The 19,088-nt window shown below is 31.7% G+C and overlaps 1 protein-coding gene across 10 annotated transcripts in view; it reads left to right on the top strand.

The window, feature by feature from the left end:
* Positions 1 to 19,088, top strand: part of TRIQK (triple QxxK/R motif containing) — a 172,003-nt gene that overhangs the window by 85,612 nt on the left and 67,303 nt on the right. For all 10 annotated transcript variants that reach the window (XM_007488104.3, XM_056823325.1, XM_007488102.3 and 7 more), the window contains one exon: positions 28 to 106. In XM_007488104.3, coding sequence (XP_007488166.1) covers positions 46 to 106 — 61 coding nt within the window. In that variant the 5' untranslated portion in view covers positions 28 to 45. The remainder of the gene's footprint in view (positions 1 to 27; positions 107 to 19,088) is intronic.

Here is a 19,088-nt window from a genome sequence, read left to right on the forward strand (position 1 = left end):
GGGATTTTTTTTCTTTCCTTTGCATAGGTCTTTTAGAGATCCAAGATGGGTAGAAAGGATGCTTCCACTTTAAAACTTCCCGTTGATCAATATAGAAAGCAAATTGGTAAGTAATATGATTTTCTTTGATTCTTGAGTAAATGTATGACTACATCAATTGATACTCTCCTTCCTTATGACTGACAAACTCACTTCCATTTCCTTATTCATTATGATTTGGATTTATCAAAGTGAAAACTCTCTTCCTTGGCTAACACTCTTCTTATCAGTCTACCTATTCCAAATGCTGGAACACTTGTAACCTACTTCCATTATTCTGAAACAAATGTAAACACATTGCTCTTCATCTCATACTCTTTCTATGATTTGTTTCATAATGCACTAAATCTCTGACCACCCTTCCCTACTACTCTTTGATGTTCCCGAACCACTGAGCCAGGAGAAGTAGGTATAAACTTTGCTTCATAACTTTCCTCTGCTACTATTACTCAGATACCTCTTCTGCTGCTTGTATCATCCTATCCATATCCTTTTATAGTCATCTACTGATTACAAGACCATCCAATTTTCTTAAGAAATTTGGAACCTTTCTCTGTCTTTATATATATACTTATATATAATACTTTTATTATTATTTTATCATTATATTACATATTATAATATGTATTATATATATTTTATACATATATCTTCATATATGTACTTAAAAAATTTAGAGCCTTGGGAAACATCTACTTTAAAATTGGAGAAGGATGATAGATTTAGAGTTAGATGAGGAACAGGAGACAGACAGTTAAGGATAGAACTCAGAAGAGAGTGAGTAGAAAGAAAGAGGTCATATCAACTCTAGACGGCTTTCACAGGTTTGGCTACAAAAGAGAGGAGAGACGTAAACTTTTAATGGAGATGATGAATCAAGAAAAAGTTTCTTGAGTATAAGACAGCCCTGGGCATATTTATAGGCAATGAGAATACAGTCATATAAGGCTAGAATAATGCATGTGCTTTCTGTAGAAACAGAGAAGTTCAGAATACGGAAGGATTTAGGGGAAAAGATAATGATTCTGTCTTGTACCTTTTGAGTTTTATGTATCTGTGAGATATCCTATTAATAGCCATTAGATATTTTAATGAAATGGAACTGAAGCTCAACTTAAATAGAAGACTGAATATATTTCTGTATAAATCTAGGACTCATTAATGTCTGTGTTATAAAAGGGCAAATGACTTACCCTGATGAGATCATACATTTATCAGAGTATAGCTTATATTCCATGTGATATATATGATATCATGTGGATTTATTTCTTATATTCTCAAACATTTATTAGTACAAATGAATGTACTATTGATTTTGAAATTGAAGATTAACTAGATAGGTGGTTCTTTTTTCCCATATGATCAAAAAAAGAGGAAAAATTAGCACAATTCATCAATATATTGAAATTTTCTGAAAATATTTGCTATGCCTAACATTTATAGGCGTCCTTCCTTTTCAGAGGGTTGGTATTGGTTTGTCTTTCAAATCTCTTCTTTCAAGCCATCCTTCTTTGTTATTTTGAAACACTGGATTTTGATATTTTTCATGCTTGATCTTTCATATGCATTTTATTCATTATGCAATTTTTGTCATCTGTTTATTTATTTTTACTTTGCACCAATTCATGTAGATATTTCTACATTTAACTGTATCTCTCAGTTTTTGCAGCAATATAATATTCTATTATATTCACATACCACAGTTCATTTAGAGATTTTCCAGTCACTGGGAATCTACTTTATTTCAAATTCTTTGTTACCAAAAAGTTTATTATGACTGTTTTGGTCTATATGGGAACTTTCTTTTCATCAACCTTTTAAGCATATAAGCATAGAAATGGAATTTCTGGACCAGAGGATATATATATATATATATATATATATATATATATATATATATATATATATATATTAGTAATTTTATTTGCAAAATTTAAAATTGCTTTTCAAAATGATTGTACACATTTATAGCTCCACTAAAAATGTACTGGTATGTCTAATATCCCACAATCCCTATAATATTGATTATTCCAATCTTTTTTATCTTTGTTAATTCACAGTATTAATTGAAACCCCAGGATTGTTTTGATTAGAAGATCTATTATTATTAGTGTGATTAGGAGTATTTTAACATGATAGTTAATAGTTTTTAATTCTTTTGAAAACTATTTGTATTCTTTGTCCACTTACATATATATATCTGGAAAAATATGTTTTGGTTGTTCATATATTCATATATGTATTTAGTCAAAACATGTGTATGTATATATATTTTGTATAATCTGAGATACATATATAGAATTGTATATATGTGTGTCTCTGTGGACACAGACACAGACAAAATTTGTTTTAGATATCACGGACTCCAGACCCTTATCAAAGAAATTTGATGTAAAAATTTTGTTTTTATTTGTTTTTTTCCCCATTTGACCACTTCCCTTCTTATCCTTCATACATTATTATTTTTTTTTGCCAGAAGCTTTTCAGTTTCATATAATCAAAGTTAACTATCTTGTTTTCTGTGATTGTCTCTCTCCTATGTTTGGCCAAAACATTTATATACTTACATGTGAAAGGTATACAATCTGCTTTTCTTCCAATTTTTTCAGTATGATTTCAATATTAAGGTCATGATTTAATTGAGAATTTATTGTGGAATATGTTCTAAGTTATTGGGTCTTAACTAATTTCTGAAAGACTGCTTTCCAATTTTCCCAAAACTTTTATCAAATAGAGAATGCTTTCCTATGCAATTTTTATTTTCTGGCTTATTGAACTCTAGTATTTTGTGTTCCAGTGTTTTCAATTCTCACTTTTTGACCTGTTCTATTCATTACCTCTCTCTTTTTTAAACAGTAATATCAGATAGTTTTGATGCCTGCTGCTTTATAATACAGTTTGAGATCAGGAAGTCTTATCACAGTTTGTCCTCACCTCTTTTCATCATTTCCATACATATTACAAATATTTTATTTTTCTAAGTGAATTTTATTTTTTATTGATTTCTATAAAGTATTTCTTTGATAATTTGATAGTAGAATGTTAATACTGTATTTATCAATAGAACATTAACACCAAATCAACTTAGGTAGTATTGTTATTTGTGGTAAATTACTTATTTCACTAGTTGTCCCTTTAGATTTATTATGTCATTATCAAGAATTGTATTGCCTTGTTTACCCATGTTTATAGTTTTAATTTCTTTATCATATCTGGAAGCTATTCCTAGCATTTGCAAAATCATATTCTGGAAGCTATTCCTAGCATTTGCAAAATCATATGAAATAGTAATGGGAACAGTGGACATCTTTGCTTTACTCTTATATTTATTGGGAAACCCTCCAGTGTATCTTAATTGTGTGTGATGTTGTTTGCTTTGGATTTTTATATAGATATATTTTTCTGATATTGAACAATGGGTCTCTGTGCCAAACTTTGTAGTATTTCCAGCATAAGTTACGTCTGTATCTATTGAAATATGATTTTGGATGATTTTAAAATATCATGTAGATGACTTTGTTAATGTTGGACCACCTTTACATCCCTAATATAAATCTAATTTAGTCATGTAGAATTAATTTTTGGATAAATTATTGCAGTATATTTGAGAAGAATTTTAAAGTCTTTGAATCAATATTTATTAATGGTATTGGTCTATGGTTCTCTTATAGTCTAACTCAGTGGCTACTAGTGCTGGGATAGGAAATAAGGAAGACTCATCATCCTCCTGATTTCATATTTAACCTCAAACACTGGCAGTGTGACCTGGGGTGCTTAACAGTTTGCCTCAACTTTCTCATCTTTAAAATGAGCTGGAGAAGGAAATGGCAAAGCATTCTAGTATGTTTAACAAGAAAACCTCAAATGGATTCCCAAAGAATCAGTTACAACTGAAATAACTGAACATCAATAACAAAATATTTCTCTTATACTTTAACTTTTCCTGGTTTAAGTAGTAGAACTGTTTTTCATAAAATACATATGGTTTAGATACTTTCTCATTTTTGAACATAGGGTGGGTAGCATTAGTATTAATTATTCTGTAAAAGTTTCATAGAATTTTCCTATGAATATTGAGAAAAGTCTTTTATATGTTACTTTATAACTAGTTTTGTTTTTTTAGGAGATTGGATTATTTAAGATCTCCATTTAATATTTTAGTCTGATAATTTTAGTATTATATATTTCTGAAGTTAGTCCTCTATTTTATATTTTGGTATAACATAATGATACATATGAGCTAGAGATAATTATATTTTTTCTTCTGCTTTTGCTTGGATTTTAAACCGGATGTTTGCTGTTTTCTTGATTTTATTTTTCGCCCTTTTCCTTTTAACCATATAAGTACAGATTTATCAATTGGATTAACCTTACCAAACAACTGGCATTTAATTTTATTTATCATATCTATATTTGTTTTTCTACTTCTCCTTTAGTACTTACTTTGATTTGCTTATTTGTTGGATTCCTGATTTTAAAATATGTTTTCAGTTCATCAGTCCTCCCTTTTTCTATTTTGCTAATACATATTTGTGAACATGTGATTTTTTCCATTAGCACTACTTTATCTACATCCCAGAAATTTTGGTATCCTATTTCATCATGTTTATCTTCCTTCACATAATTATTGTTTATATGATATCGCCTTCAAACTCTTGTCATTTCATGTTTTATTGTTAAGCCTCTTTTAGTTAATTATCCATAAAGTGATTATTCTGTTACTTTTTAAAAACTTTTAATATTTGTTTTCATGTTCTCTGTTCCCTAAAACATATCATTTTATTGTAATTTTTTAATGAAATATGTATGTTCTTTAATAGCTCCATTTAGGAGATTCCAAAAGTCTTATAGGCCTAGATTCTTTAGCAGTTAATTTATTTTTTTTTTATTTTCCTTTTGTTGATCTGTTTGACCCAGTCAAATTGAGAGAGAGACATTGATATCTTCTATCACTGCTGATATCTTCTTGTAAACATAGTTTAAAAAGATAAACCATAATCATTAATTTAATAGATCATTATAGTTTTTTAGGAGAATGAGAAAGTCATTTTGAGATGCTGGAAAAGGACAAATTCCTGCAGTAACTATTAACCTTATTCAATTCTTATGCTATTAGCACAGAATAGGAAAAAAAAACTATCAGAGTAACACCGTTTATAGAATAAAAATGAATTCATTTTTAAAAATGTTGCCTTTAATAATATAACTATTATCATTCCCTCCAAGACTAGATTTTCCTATTTTTATTTTGGCACTATTTAACTTGTTATGTCTCTGGGAGTGGGAACCAAAAAATGTGAACATTTATTAATTATATTTTTTTCAGTATTATAGATCTTTTGGTGAAAATTATTGAACTAACAGAAAAATATTTTTAAAATAACATTGATGGACTACTTGATTAATTAATGTTAATTATTTTCTCTAGGTTGACCTAGAATTGTCAGTGTAGTATTAAATAACCACTTGAGCCCATCTTTGTTTGGTTTTCTTTTATACTTCTTTATTTTATCCTATTTTCACTGTAGCCAGAGTGACAGAATAAGGAGTCATTATAACTCAGTTCTGTTTTTAATTGGCTTACCAACTCAGCACCATTATCAGCTTACCACTTTTCTTTACAGTTAGTTTCTCTAGCTGCAGAAGAATACTCAGATTTATCACTTAATAAGAAAACTTATAGTAGGCAGTAAGATCTTTTTTTATTTTTTCCCTGTTACATTTGATACAATTTTAATAATAATTTTCTGACATTTTTCAATCCATTGCTGCCCCCCCTTCCTGACAATGCAAATGATATGTTATAGGTAATAACATGTTATCAATTAACTTATAGTTATGTTTGTCATGTTGTGAGACACATATAACATATATAAGAGAAAAAAATCTCATGAAGGAAATAAAGGGAAAAATGGTTTCCTTCAGTCTGCATTCAGACTAACTGTTCCTTCTATAGTGGTAGAGAGCCTTTTTTTGACATGAGTCCCTTGGTGTTGCCCTTATATTGCAGAAAATAGTTAAATAATTCTCAGTTTATCTTTATACATCATTGGTTCTGCTCACTTCAATTTACATCACTTCATATAAATTTCTCCAGGTTTTTTATGATCATCCCATTTGTCATATTTTATGGGACAATAGTAGTATTCCATTATGATCATATAGCACAATTTGTTCAACCATTCCCCAAATGATGGACATCCCCATAGTTTCCAATTCTTGGCCATTTCAAGAAAAAGTGCTATAAAGTTATCTAGTTTCCCATTACTTTTTAGTCTTTTTCTATAGTCCTTTGCTTAGTGTATCATCATTATGGTTTGAAAAGGATGCATTTAATATTTCTGTCTTTTTGCATTTGATTGGGAGGCTTTTATGTATTACTATGTGGTTAATTTTTGTGAAGTTTCCATGAACTGCTGAGATAAAGGTATATTCCTATCTATGCTTATTCGGTTTTCTGCAAAAGTTTGTCAAATTTAACTTTTCTAAAAGTCTATTTACTTCCTTAATTTCTTTTTTGTTTCTTTTTTGCTTTGATTTACCTAAATCTGAGAAGGAAACATTTATGTCCCCTATTGGTATAGTTTCATTGTTTGCTCTTATAATTCATGTAACTTCTCCTTTAGTAATTAGGTGCTATGCCATTTGGTGCATATATTTTTTATTGATATTACTTCTTCATTTTCTATAGTACCTTTTGTCAGACTGTATTTTCTTTATTTATCTCTTTTAATTAGATCAACTTTCACCTTTTCTTTTATTGAGATCACAGTTGTCACCCCTGCTTTTTTAACTTTAGCTTGATATATAATAGGCTCTGCTCCAGTCCTACATTTATTTATTTATTCACTCATTTATTCATTTATTTATTTTTGATAGACAGCATATTATGTAATTCTGGTTTTTAACCCACTTTCTATTCTCTTTAGTTTTATGACTGAGTTCATCCTGTTCATATTCATAGTTATGAATTTCTAACTGCATGTTTCCCTCCATCGTATTTTCACCCTATTTAACTTCTTTTTTCTCTCCTTGTAGCCTTTTCCTATTCACCAATATTTTCCTTCTGGCTACTGCCTCCTCCAGTTAACCTTCCTTTTTTTCCATTCCCCCTTCTCTCTTTTTCCCCTTTTCCTCTTCTTAGTTCCCTTTAGAGCAGGAGTTCTCAACCTCTTAATTTGTAGCAATGATAATACATAATGCATATCAGGTATTTACATTCTGAATCATAACTGTAGCAAAATTACAGTTTTGAAGTAGCCACCAAAATAATTTTTTGGTTTGGGGTCACTGCAACATGAGGAACTGTATTGCAGGGTCACAGCATTAGAAAGGTTGAGAACCACTGCTTTAGAGTAAGATAGGTTTCTATAGCCAACTGAATCTGTATGTTTTTTTATTTCCATTATGCTTTATTCTGATGAATGCAAGGTTCAGTTATTGTCCGCCATCTGCCATCTTCCCCTCCACTCTATTGACTCCTATTTGCCTCTTTATTTGAGACAATTTGCTTCCATCTTTCTCTCCTTTTCTCTTTTTCCAGTGTGTTCCTTTTATCCCTTAATTTTTTTAAATTTTCTGTCATATTCAACTTACTTCCTAGACTATATATATATATATATATATATATATATATATATATATATATGCTCCTATTTAGCCTCAATAGTGATAAAGTTCTTGAGTATCTTCAGTATTTTATATATCTTAAATACTTTTGGTACTTTAAGTATCTCAAATATTATAGATATCTAAAATACTTTAATTATCACCTTCTCATGTACAATTGTAATCAATTTATCCCTATTGTATCCCTTTAGTTTTCACTTTTCTGTTTACCTTTTTATGCATCTCTTGAGTTTAGTTTCTTTATTTAAAAATCAGTTACATTAGGACTAAATTAATTCTAGAGTGTTTTTTTTTTAATTTTGTTAACTTACAAGTGTTAATTTGACTTTGTGATACAGCTTTCTTTCATCCAGGTACAGCTTTGACCATGTCAGTCTTCTGCCCAAACATCTTAAAGGGCTCTACATAATAAACTTCAGGCTCCTTAGTTTGACATTCATAACACTGCCTAATTTGGATTCTACTTATCTTTCCAACTATCTCTTTTCATGTACTTTTGCTTAACTGAATACACTGTTCAACATTCTTCTTCTAAAGATTTTTTGTTGTTGTTTTCTCTGCCTAATATCACTCTCCTTCAACAAGTAATTTTTAAATATTTACCATATTTAAAGCATGCTGCCAGTTTTTGGAATACAAAGACAAAACAAAAAGGAGTCCTTCTCCCTAAAGGAACTCCTATTTTGTTGGGGACATGCAACTTGCAAGTAAATACTTATCTATTGATTATATATATGTGTGTGTGTGTGTGTGTGTGTGTGTGTGGGTGTGGGTGTGTGTGGGTGTGTGTGTTTGCATCTGGTTGCATATTTTATCTTCCCAGCAGAAAGTGAGGGGGGGGGAAGGGGGGGGATTTGAGTGGCCACATCTGCATAAAAGACCCAGGAATCCTGCAAAGACAAAGGTCAAAGACAAAGACAGAATCCTCTTGGCTAGACTTTATCTCTGTCTCCCCCAGTCCCTCACCACCACTTGGGATAAGGGAAAGGCATAGATTTTGGAAAATAGCAAAGCCAAAATCCCAGAGCTATTTGGTAGTTATCATACACATTAACATGTAAATAGTATAGACTTTAGAACTTGGAAATTGGGAAGTAATTTCCCTTGCAGGTCTGCTCTGACTTTCAGGACTTCATCTATGCCTCAATCACTGCCTCACCCAGTATCTGGTGCCTGGAGTCTCCTCATCCTAGATTAGTCATCTCCTATTGCCTCACCCTATTACTTCATTTTCTCTTATTATCATTCAGACTCCCCTTCTCCCATTGGTGGGTTCCTCACAGATTTTGAGGAGATGACCAGGTCAGCCAATTTTCATTTCTTCCTTATCTCCCTCCACAGTTCTATTCTGACTTTTCACACTTTATCCTAATGTCTAAGCTGCCTTCTCTAGAACTTCCCTCAGTATATTGTATATTCTTATCCTTGTACATCTATCTTTCTCTCTCTCCCTCTACCATGCTGGCCCCTTCCTACCAGTGGTGTTCCTCCTTGCATCTACATTTGGGGGAGGAACACAGATTGGCCACTTTTGCATCTTCTTCCAGATTTACTTCTGTCTTTCTGGACTTTGAAACCTTCTAACCTAAACCATGATCCCTTCCTTTTCAAACTCCCTCTTGTGTGTTGTCTTCCTCCATTAGAATACCAATTTCTTGAGGCAGTACAGAGTTTCTTTTTGCTTGTATTTGTATTCTCAGTACTTAACATAGAGCCATTTACATGGTAAGCACTCCATAAATCATTATTTGCTGTCATTTAATTTGTAGAAATCTTACCAAGAAGTCAGGTAAAGATTCTAACAATAAACCTTAAAACCCTGGATTAGGAAGCAGAGACCAAAGAAAAGATTAAGCCAGAAGGATCTAATCATTTGGGAAGATACTGATTTTTTCCCTAAAAGCTCTTGGTGCTTGGACCTGAAAATCCCCTCCTGGGAAGATAGGAGGGTTCAGAGCCAAGAATCTTAGAGAAGGAGAACTAAAGGAGATTTTTGTTGGTTAATAGACAGGTTTCCATCTTTATTGAATGAGTCTGGAAACATCTGTCAGTATTAAGCTGACAGCATATGGCAGCATCCACTCTTTTTGAAGAAGAAGAGATTGTCAATGATCTCAGCTGCCCTAAAAGTTGGGGGCAGAAAAGCGTGAAGCATATCTACATCTGGTGTGATTTACAGAAGTGGCATCCAGCCTGGCAGCATTTGACAGAGATGCTTTATCCCGTGGTGCAGGATCCAGTGGAATAGCTTCTCAAAGCCACTTTTATAGCCCTCCATCCACCAGGAGAACAGTAGAAGCTGGTCGGCTAGGATCAGTGTGACAGGATCAGTAGAATCCTTCAGTGACCTGGTAGTGAGATACATTTTTGTCTATATGCACTGACTCCACTTTCCCTATATGTGATTCTCTCTACATTTACATCCTGGATACATATATCTCATAAGACCACTGCTTCACATATAGGCTTGGCCACACATATTCTCTATGTGTGGGTCTCTTTATAAGTGTTCTCTAAATATGCCCATTTTCTCACCAATGAAACTGTATGCATTCATGCGAATGCCCCTTAGGTTTATGAAGAAAATATTCTGTTGCCATTTTCTTTCTATACTATTTAGTTGAATTCTTTGCTTTGAACTACTTGTATCTTCTGATTAATTATTAAAGACAAACACATTGATGTGGTCTTAAATTATACATTTAGGAAATGCAGACTCAGGTTGTAAATTAAATTTGGGGTATCCATTTTCCAGGAGCCTACTGTTTGAATTGGGGCTCCAAGTGCCATAGAGAATAAATTGAGGGGAGGAAAAGAACATTTAATACTTTGAAAGGATTCAGCAGGAAATGGTGCCTAAGTTGACCCCTGAAAGAAAAGGATTCTAAGATGTGGATATGAAGAGGGAGTATGTTCTAAGAATGAGACAACCTAGATGTGCTACATTTTCTGGCTAGAATGGTTAGTGTGTGAAGAAAAGGACAATAAACCTGGAGAGGTTGGCTGGAAAGCCAACCTGAGTTGTTTATATACAGAGCCACTGAAAGTTTCTTCAACAGGATAATGACCTGGCCATAACTGTTTTGGGAAGATTGTTTTGGTATCTAAATATGTTCCTATCCTTGAAGATCCAGATCAAGTATCTGCTCTTCCATGAAACCCTTTTTTTTTTTTTGCCAATTCCTATCCTGCAGAAATAATTTTTTTCCTTAGGTCTCCAACAGAACTTTGCACCTTTTCTACATCTTTATCATATTCTAATTTGATTAGAGTTATTGAGATTCCTATCTTCTAGCAATATGTAATTTTGAGGACAGAGATCATGTATTATTCATTATCCTTACACATAAGTATCTAGAGAACAGACATTAAGTTGAACTGAAATGTCACATTTAAAGTGTTATGTTCAGTAGTTCAATTCAACGTGTATTTATTATTAAGTGCTCCTTCCATGCAGGGTTTTTAATGCTGCTAGAACTGCAAAAGAATAAAAGCAACAATTGGGCCTTCCTCACAGGGGCTTATTTGGAAGTAACAAGTAAATAGGTAAATAAAAATAAGGCAATATGGGCAAATAGTGTAAACTCACAACTATAGTGACCAGAAAAGGTTTTCTGAAGGAAATGACATCCAAACCAAACCTTGAAGGAAAGGAAAGATTTTATAAGAGAAGTGAGATTTGCATTCTAAGAATGCTTTATATCCTGTATAAAGAAGAGAACAACAAAGATAGAATGCTGGTTTTAGAAAACTGAGAGCTGACTCTTTTGACTGAAGCAAAGTTGTACTTTAAAAAAGATTAAATCTAAATTTGTTTTTACCATTTTACATTTCCCATCAAATCTTATAAAACCAAGATTCTGAGTATTAGAAGGAGAATGCTGCTAATTATACTGGAATTGCTTCAGCATTCTTGTTCCCACGGCTACTTATATTTTCTCTATTTTATATGCAATAACCTCATTTTCATAATATTTCAATTCTATATTCAGAATTAAGAGGCAGTTCAATTCAATTTTATACAAAGCATGAAGTACCTACCCAATTTTTCTATAATAGGGTAAAAAGGAATAGGTATACTATTGCATTGTGGAAGAGATGAGCCCATATGGATTTCCGCTGTCTAAAGGTTAAATTATTCCAGTGTGCTTAAAAGTTGGGGTGTGGGAAGAACCTTTACTTGGATTTGTCTTTCATTTGCAGCATCATGAAAGAGGGATGGCTTCCATTGGCCTGTTTCCTGAAACTCAGAAGTATTCATTGACAGGATATAATCTGAGACAAAGAGTTAATTTGTACAGTTATCCTTGGAACTGGGAGATATATCAAAAGTTATATGACTTAACCCCAAACTGAAGTATGGCTCATTTCTATTACAATTAACAATTAGTCTCAACCTAAAAAAAACATTTGAAACCTTTTCATTAACCTAATTGAAATAGTCTCATTGTCCTAAATAAGACATCAAGTTCTACAGGGTGCCTCATTATGGCATGAAAATGTCCTGAGCTCCTGAAGGTTATGCCAGCAGAGCATGAGCTCTGGCAGGTACTGCCATGATAGAAAGGTTTCAAGTATATACTCAATAACAGAAAAAAGATTTGTTTTCTGAGGCCTAGGCAAACTAATTATAGCAGGGCACATCACCAGTAAGCTTCCCACAATGTTCATGAATTTTTTTTTCCTTGCCGAGGTAATCCATGAAATGAAGGGAAATTTTTAATTGATTCTTAATTCTGTGTGTCCTTATAATTCTGCAATAAAAATGGCATTATAGCAACTAAGGGAACAAAGGATGCTAAAAATCACATAAGTGGTCTATATCACCAATGAACTTCAGTTTGACCATTGTATTCTAAACATCAGGTGCTTGCTAAAAGAGTAGACCTAGAGGAGGGAGAGCAGAATCATTACTTTTGCCATTCTTGCTCTAAATGAAACCAAAAGAAAACTAGAAAGCTACAGCCAAATGGAAGGATGGCTCAAATAAATGTTCAAATAGAAAGGCAAAGAAAAAAGTTATCAGAGTGGATTTTATCTTAGCTAGAGGCACCAAAAACATGAAATTTGATCATTGTAGGTTGTGGAAATAATTTTAAGTGATTGCAAAAAGAACATTATGGACTTTGAAAGACTTGTGTGAAGTGATGCAAAGTGAAGTAAGGAGAACCAAGAGAACATTTTACAGTGACAATAATACTGTATAATGATTAACTATGAATGACTTAACTCTTATCAACAAGGCAAAGATCCAGGACAACTGCAAGGGGCTTATGTCAAAAGATTACTCACTGACATGGAAAGAACTGATGGAGACTGAATTCAGATTGAAGCCTACTATTCTTCACTTTCTTTTCTCCATGAATTTTTCTCCATTTGCAATATGTATCTTGTTTCATAACATGATGAACAGAAAAATGAGTATTGTATGATAACATGATAATTCATATCATATTACCTGCCTTCTTAGAGAGGGGTGATAGATTTTAGATTCCAAAATGTTTGAAAATGATTATTAAAAAATTAAATTAGACATGTAAAAAAGAACATTATGAAAATAATTACAGCTTATACACCAAAATTGCTTGCTGAGGATGAAATGACAGAGAAATCCTGTGAAGAACCTGAGGAGACCATGCAATGCAAGTCAGTAGACACTCTTAACACTTGTTGACATCAAAGCAAAATGGAGAAAAATTCAGTTTGGGGAGAAATTTACAAAAAAGCCTCATTTAGGAAGAAAAAAGTTAAGAAATCCAACAACTTTCAAGTTAATCAGAAATCTTATAATTCTATTTCAGCAGCACTTCAAAAAAAAGGTTTAGTAGGCACTAAAGCATGCAATTATATATATATATATATATATATATATACACACACACACACACACACACACACATTTGTATATCTATCAACTATGTGTGTATATATTCACCTTTATGTATATACTTATATATAAGTGTACATATATATGTGTGCATATTCATATGAATATATATGCATGTATTAACTGTTTGCCTCAATTTCTTCATCTATTTAATGATCTGGAGAAGGAAAAGGCAAACCACTGCAGTATCTTTGCCAAAAAAACCTCTAAACCCCTAAATGGGGTCATGAAACATTGGATATGAATGAAATGATGATACAACAACAGCATAAATGTTACATATTTAGGAGAGAGAGAAAAAAAAGAAATCCATACCAGAGGCAATAGAATTGAGAGAGAATTCATGGACTAATATTTAAGGTATCCAAAGAAGAAAATAAAAAGAATCATGAGCTTTGATACAACTGAAAAAATCTGACTGAGAAAATATCAATAAATATCAACCTATATGCATTTTCTCTCTTCTATATAAAATTTTTGTGAATCATCTATGTATGAATTAAGGCATCCTTGATAAGAGTAGATATAGAAACCAGGCATGTTATCACAAGCAATATTCAATAAAAATACTACATCTTTACTCTTTCACAATTAACTGAAAACAATATAAGATCCCATTGCATTTATTAGTTATCATATAAAAGAATTTGATTCAATTGCATAAATTGACACACTTCAGGATCTTTTTTTTTGCAATGAAATATCTCCCTTCCTTACACATACATGAAGGTATTTTTAGGTCCCTTTGATTTTATACACGCACACAGACACACATACATACATACGCACACAGAAATAACTTTGTATAAGTTAAGAGTAGATTCCTTATGAATGATGAGACGTCCCTGTTTGTTGATAATATTTTGCTGCTTAAATTAAGGTTTTATGTTAAGGAAGACTGCAGATATTCCTAAAAGACTTAGCTTTAATCCCTTAAAAGAGTCTCACCAATTCATCCACAGAAGAAAGTCCAAATGAGTGAAAAAATATTCATTGTCCATAGTTCAACGTGCAGTTAAATGAATATTCTTTAGAGCTTGCTTAATAGTTGTGTATATCTGGAATAGATAAATTAGTTGATATCAGACTTAACAAGAGGAGGCACACTGTGTTGCTTTCAAGAAATCCCTATGATCTTTTACTAACTCCAGGTTTTCCATGAAAGCAAAAGTTCTTTTTAATACTAATATTTTTTGAGTGCACGTGGCAGCATAGCATAAGGTACCTGGTAGATATCAGCAGGGTACAATATGTAACTAGTGAGGAACTCCAAAGAACAGGAATAAAGGTTATTAGCAAGAATTGTGTCATAGAGTGAGAATCTAAGCATGTTGTGTGCAAAGAGCAAGGAATGTCAGATGTATAGATGGAAGTCCATTAATGTTTCCGTAAAAAAAGACTTCCTTTAGATTGGATGGACCCCTGCGTTGAACTTTTGGGAGTATATGGACAAAGGTCATTCAGAAAGGATAGATGTTGTGTATATTACAATATGTATTCAGAGGAACTCCTGAATTGATGAAATCACAGATCACTTTGAGTTTTAAGTAAAACATAATTAGAATAGAAAATTCACTCTAAATATAAACAAAAATTTCAAGTTAAATGTAAGTGGTTTTAAAGATTACCTGCCTTTTTAGAGGATGCTATCACTATTCTCTTCATTAATTTTGATAACTGAGAACTCTTTGAGCAATTACTGAACATTTTAGTTATGTGTTATTAATAAATATGAAATTAAATGTGGAGATAAAAATGGTAGCTCATTTTGTATCTCAACCTTTTATTTGAAATAACCACTATATTTTACTAAGCTTGGAAAAACAAGAAAAGACCCTTAAGTTAAGCTTTTTGTCATTAATGCATTAATAGTATACATTAAGAGAAATCTCTTTTCCTCCTCATAACCACCATTTTGATATGCATTAACACCTTAAATACATATCATAAAGGCCTGAATGCAGGCTTACTGTTGAGTTTTGCCTACTCTTGCTTTTTCAGTTTTGTCAAGTCAAGTTAAAATTGTATTTCCTGATATACATTTAAAGTATTACTTCACCTTGAATTCCGTATTTCATAAACCAATGCCAGAAGAACTCATAAATATGCATTTCCTCTTAGTCCTTTAAGTAACCTTATTGCCATCTTTCACTTTTACTTAAATCCTGTTAGTTGGTATTTATGGTGAAGAGAAAGAACTTAAATTACAAGTAAACTGAAGCTCATAGGTCTTTGAAGGAATAAAATTATATGTGAGCTAGCTAGGTTAATTCGTCACAAATAATCATATTTAAACCTAATGAATGATATTGTTATGAGATTGTATTATATCTTTATTAAGGCCATTAAAAGCCAGAATTTTTATTGTTATTAATACTTATATCTTGATAAACTAGGTAAATTTTTCATTTTGAAAGATCAATGCAACAGCATCCTCAAACATCCACTTCCACTAAAAGTTTTAGCTTGTCAACTACTTAAGTGACAGTGATGAATGGCTCTTACAACTCATTCTTTATAACATACCTTACCAAAGTGAGTATCAAAAAGGCTGACACTGTCACTGGAAATGTCTTATAAATGTAAAATTATCACATTAAACTGACACAGTTTAAAGGATTGTAAAATGACATATAATTGTGCAGTTGGCTGAAGAAGAAACAAAATCTCCCACTTACTTTCTCATCAGTACACTAAAGAAGAATGACTGCTCAGGGAATGGTTGAGTACTATATCCAGAATTATTTTAAAAAGTAATGAGTTCTAGAAAACTTGGGGGGGAAGAAAAATAAATGAGAAAAAAGATAAGTTGTTATTACCATAAAACCTTGATCAGAAATAACCATTACAGAAAGGTATCTTCATTATTATGGAAAAGATGACATGTATTTGGTAGAAAATTGACCTCTTGATTTTTTTCAAATTTAGAAATTAAACCATTTTAAAATTATTAAGTCCATAAAAGACACTCATATAATATAATTTCACTGAATCATTTTAGGTGCACTGGTGGATCACTACAATTGTTCTAAAGAAATCTGAAGGACATAAGTTTAAAGATGGGAGTTCAACCTGTTTAATCTTTCATTATACAATTGTTTTTCAATTGTATCTGACTCTTTGTGACCCCATTTGGGGTTTTCTTGACAAGGATAGTAATTTGCCATTTTCTTCTCCAGTTCATATAACTAATGAAGAAACTGAAGCAGAGGATAAAGTGACTTGCCCAGGGTCACACAACTAGTAAGTGTCTGAGGCTATATTTGAACTCAAGCAAATGAGTCTTCCTGACTCCAGAAAGAAATCTGTACTGCTTTATTTTTTTGTTGTTATACAAAGAGATCAAATACCTCAAATCATTAGATATCACAGCCATGATTCAAATCCAACACTTCTAACTAAAATTTGATTATTCTTTCCACTAGTCTATGTTTCCTTTCCATCCAGTCAAACTAATATTCATGATTTTTATAATTATATACTGATCATTTTTGTTATTTTGCTGTTGTTATTGCTATTTACATTGTATATATTGTTGCCCCAATTATACTTACTTTACTAAATTATTTCAGGCAAGTATTCCCATGCTTCTCTGAATTATTTATCTTCATTGTTTTCTAACAGAACAATATTATTTTAATACATCAATGTAAGGCAGTTTATTTTACCATTCCCCAATCAAAACTTAACTCCTTTGTTTATAAATCTTTTCAACCACAAGTGCTTTCTGTATAATACATTGATTAAGAACAGTGAATATGAAGAATTGGAAATGATACTAATATTATTAACCTCGGAATCTGGAAGGATGATATTGTCTTCAAGATTAATATGAAAGCTGCTCTGGAATAAGATAACAAATTTTGTCTCTGATTGTTTTTAAGACTTTATACTTAAAGTTGGAATCCTGAGTCAAAGCCACTTTTTTAGCATAATTCCAAATTCCTTTCTAGAATGGACAGGATAATTTACAAATTCCACTTACAAGTCTGTCAGTGTTTCTGTCTTGCTAGAATCCCTCCAATATCTTATTTTCCAAAGTTTTATAATCTTTGATAATTTGCTTAGTTAGGTAAGACCTCAGAATTCTTTAAATTTTCATAAATTTCTCTACTTATTGCTAATAATATATGTAAATATACACATTTCTTGTTTTGAGAACTTTTTGTCTATTTCTTTTGAACTTTCCTTTGGGAAATGGTTCTTGGTCTTATATATTTGTGTTAGTTCCCATTATATCTTGAATATTAGAGCCTTATCAGAGATATTTATTGTGAAGATTTTGTTTCCCTAATAGTTTCTCTTATCCTACTTTCATTGATTCTATTCACGCAGGAACTTTTCAATTTAATGTCTCTCAAATTATCATTTTGTCTTTTGCCAGAATCATTATCATGGGGTTTTTTTAGGAAAAAAAACAAAAACTATCCCATTGCCCCAATATAAGCCATGGTAGTAAAAGCTATTCTTTCTTTGTTCTTATTTATTTATTTTTCAGAATGGTCATTGTTTTATTTCATTTTGAGTTTGTTGAGATACCTAATGTCTGATGTTGATTGAAATCTAATTTTAAATTCTTGTTCTCTTAGAAACTCTTATTAAATAGGGAGTCTTAGAAATTCATTTATATTCTTGGGTTTATTTAATACTTTGCTTTTACTTGTTCTACTTTTCTATTTTTAACCAGTATCAAGTAGTCTTGAAATTCATTTCTTTATCTTGTAGTGAAAATCGAGATCTGGAAGTGTTGTTCTGCTTCTATGTCTGTTCCCTGCTCATTATTTACCTTGATATTATACATAAATTTTCTCCAAATTAATTTTTTTATTATTTTATCTTAGCTGTATGCTATATTCATTTCATATATAGTTCTCTATGGTACATTAATTTAGCTAGAATAATATATCACTATATCATGTTTTAAATATATATATCACTATATCATGTTTTAAATATATATATATCACTATATCATGTTTTAAATATATATATGTATATATATATATATATATATATATAATCCTGTATCACAGAGTTTTTGCTATGTCACAGGATTTGGGGGATGAATACCATAATGTACACAATGGAAATGCAGTACAACACTGCAGCTTGCTCAGGTTTGCCAAAGTGAGATTGTATACGCACACTATTGACAGATGGAATGAAAGGCGACCAACCATAACACTGTGTTTTATGTCCTGAGAGCTGATTGACTGAGTGACTTTAGCAATCCTTCTGTTTGCTCTCCCGCACTGTGCCCATTTACTTCAGCATCTCTCCTCGTATACTTCACATCAATGTCTGATCACAGTGCATAGTGTTACTCTGCAATGTTGTATTTTTGCAAAGTTTTCATAGTCTGAATTTATTTCAAGTCCTCTGCCACCTAAACATTGTGTGCCTCCTAAGGCTTCTATAGTGAATCCAAGAATCAGAAGAAGATTCCAGAAGACACCCTATGAAAGCAATTTTTGGCCACCACAAAGAGTGCAGCTATGAATATTCTTGTACAAGTCTTTTTCCTTATTATCTC

Source organism: Monodelphis domestica, chromosome 3 (genome assembly GCF_027887165.1).
Source record: "Monodelphis domestica isolate mMonDom1 chromosome 3, mMonDom1.pri, whole genome shotgun sequence".
In the NCBI taxonomy this organism is placed as follows: Eukaryota; Metazoa; Chordata; class Mammalia; order Didelphimorphia; family Didelphidae; genus Monodelphis; species Monodelphis domestica.